Raw genomic sequence first — 2855 nt, 5'->3', positions numbered from 1 at the left:
TTTTGCCTCAGGGGTAGTAGAACTTGATGATTTTTAACTTCAACAAACAAAGTATCTGGTATGCTAAATGGCATTTGTGAAAAATTATTCTAAAAATCCAGTTGTCTCTCTTATCTACAATTTTCTGATTTAAGTTTGGAACAATTTTGGTAAAGTTGGAAAACCAAAGAGGAAAAGCTGTTAGATCAGAAAGAACAAAAAGTTCAATAGAGTGAACATAAATTGAACAGAGAAATTGAGGTACAAGAAGAAATTCCATGATAAAGAGTGAAATAAAAGAGCAAGCTATCCCTTTTAGTTTGCTCAATTAAGACCAATATCTACCAGTCTAGTCTCTGTTTCTAAAATTATGGGTGCTTCTTTTGCCTTGGGACAATTATCTTTTTGCAGTTCTCTTTAAAATGAATGTTCTCAGAGCTGCCTTTATGTCTTTGTTCCTCAGACTGTAGATGAAGGGGTTCAGCATGGGTGTGACCACAGTGTACATCACTGAGGCTATTGCACTTGAACGTGAGCTTTGGAGGGCAGCAGAGCTAAGGTACACTCCGAGGCTTGTACAATAAAATAAGGAGACAACTGAGAGGTGAGATGCACAGGTGGAAAATGCTTTATACTTGCCCTGAGCTGAAGAGATTCTACGGATGGAGGAAACTATCTTAGAGTAAGAGTAAAGGATACCATAGAGGGAACCGCCACCCAGTAAGATTGCTCCCAAATACATCACCATGTTATTGAGCAAAGTGTCAGAACAGGCCAGTTTGATCACCTGATTGAGTTCACAGAAAAAGTGTGGGATTTCCATATCTGTACAGAAGGACAGCCGTAACAACATTAAGCTTTGTGTTGAGGAATACAGAACACTGACGATCCAGGAGACCAGAACCAGCAGCCCACACAGCCGGGGATTCATGATGACCATGTAGTGCAGGGGGTGGCAGATGGCCACAAAGCGGTCATAGGACATCACGGTGAGGAGATAGCCATCCAACCCTCCAAACAGTAAGAAAAAATACACCTGGGTGATGCAACCTTCATAGGTTATGGCTTTGCTCTGTGTCTGGAGGTTCACCAGCATCTTGGGGATGGTGGTGGAGGTGAAACAGATGTCCACAAAGGACAGGTTGGAGAGGAAGAAGTACATGGGCGTCTGGAGGTGTGAGTCTGAGCTGATGGCGAGGATGATGAGCAGGTTTCCAAACACAGTGATCAGGTACATGGCGAGGAAAATCCCTAGTATGAGGGGCTGGAATTCTGCCTCTTCTGAAAATCTCAGGAGAAGAAATTCTGAACCTTGTGTATCATTGATTGTTTTCGTATAGTGCAGGTGACTTGCAGGAAAAAGGGAAATAACAACATTTATTTTTATAAACTTGTGTTACTAACCTACCTGATATGCCTCCATTTATATTTTTATATGAAGTTAATTATAATGCTTTGTGTATGCTTTCCTCTAGGGGATACTCAGTGACACCTTTGATATAGAATTTTTGTCCCAATCATTTTTTTTCCTGTGGATTATGTGTTATACAGTTTTACTAATAAATCGTTTTATTTCAGGAATGTAAATAGAATCCTGACTGTGCCTTAGGCACTCTCTAGGCAAGGAGTTTAGGGCATTGTACAATGATATTCCAATTCAATGGTAGAGAAAGAATGTATAAGCAAGCAATAAAATTATATAACATTTTAGAGGCAGACATTTGGGAAGATATAAAGGAATCCAGGTATAAAATGGAGAGTGAAAAGGGCTTTAGGTTTTCTTGGGTCTTTAGATAAGACCTGTATAAGTGCCACTTTTGATCAAAAACCTCAAGTAAGTGAGGGAAGTCGATTGGGATGATATGTGGTGAAGTATTTGCCAAGCAAAGGGAACAGCCAGGGCACAGTCCCTAAGAAGATGCTTGATTCAAGTAAAAGTGTGAAGTCATCTGCACAGATAAAAATCTAACAATAAAATAAATAGCGATATTACTGAATGAGGTGGAGATGCAAGATGCAAGGCAGAGGTGGGAGAAGAGGGAGAGGAGGGTTGGTAGAAGTAGAGCAGAGGGGGTGAGTAGAGATTAAGTGAATAAAGAGGAAAAAAGATATAATTGAGGTGGTTGCTGAGAGACTGGGCTAGAGTGTACTTTTCCACCTCGATTATACTTCGTGATACCCAACAGAAATAAAAAAGAATAAAAACAAACTTTTGGTAAATAAGTAACAGTGATACTTTTATAATCTATTTGGAATAAATACCTTACATATTGTACAACCAAGAGAAAGTCAGTCAGTTTCTGCATGTCAGCATGAGTGACAACTGGGCAGGTCTTTCTGTGTGGTGAAGTCTGTCCTGCGCATCGTAACATGTTTGCCCTTCTGCCCTGCCCCTCACTGTGAGCCTGAAATGTCTGTGGACAGTGTTCAGTGTCTCTGGGGAACAAAAATGCCCACTTAGAACCATGCTTTTAAGTTAATCTCCACATATTGTCTGAGTATTTTTAATAGCAATTTACTGATAATAATTCTTAAATGTTATAAAAATGATCAACATGAATTTCACACTGTGAAATATTATACAGCCATTGAAATAAATACATACAGTGTTTCATCAAGCAAATTAATGAACACAGGGATCTCATGCCTTTGGAGAAAGGTAGATCCCCTCTCAGATGTCAGCAGGTAAGTGTTCTTGACCTCAATTCTGTCTCCTGAGGGTCAACTGTGTTGCTGGGCTCACCTGCACTGGGTCTCTGGGAGGGTCTTGCGTGGAGATCTGAATTCCTTATCAGATGGAAGTGACAGAGACCTGAGCTCTGCACCCAGATGAGACAACAGGGAGGTGTGAACCATCTGTACACTAAGCAGGAATA

The 2855-nt window shown here is 40.4% G+C and overlaps 1 protein-coding gene across 1 annotated transcript; it reads right to left on the bottom strand.

Annotated features, from left to right (window-relative positions):
• Nucleotides 1-376: 376 nt before the first annotated feature.
• On the bottom strand, nt 377-1216 carry LOC119242191 (olfactory receptor 7A10-like). Its single transcript, XM_037507951.1, has 2 exons — nt 862-1216; nt 377-576 (listed from the first exon to the last, which is right to left on the bottom strand). Exons 1-2 carry the CDS (start codon nt 1214-1216, stop codon nt 377-379), a joined length of 555 nt encoding a protein of 184 aa, XP_037363848.1.
• Between the last annotated feature and the right edge of the window lie 1639 nt (nt 1217-2855).

This window comes from Talpa occidentalis, unplaced genomic scaffold (assembly GCF_014898055.3).
Source record: "Talpa occidentalis isolate TD23 unplaced genomic scaffold, MPIMG_talOcc4v2.1 talOcc4.12, whole genome shotgun sequence".
NCBI classification, from domain to species: Eukaryota; Metazoa; Chordata; class Mammalia; order Eulipotyphla; family Talpidae; genus Talpa; species Talpa occidentalis.
The sequence above is the reverse complement of the archived record's forward strand: the minus strand, read 5'-3'. Positions and strand labels throughout refer to the sequence as shown.

What these genes read in the sequence shown, in the direction of transcription:
- LOC119242191 (XM_037507951.1), bottom strand. Translation starts at nt 1,216, where the DNA reads ATGTACCTGATCACTGTGTTTGGAAACCTGCTCATCATCCTCGCCATC. An exon ending in TCTGGTCTCCTGGATCGTCA is followed by an intron (nt 577 to 861) that starts GTGTTCTGTATT and finishes CTCACCTCTCAG; the next exon opens with TTGTCTCCTTATTTTATTGT.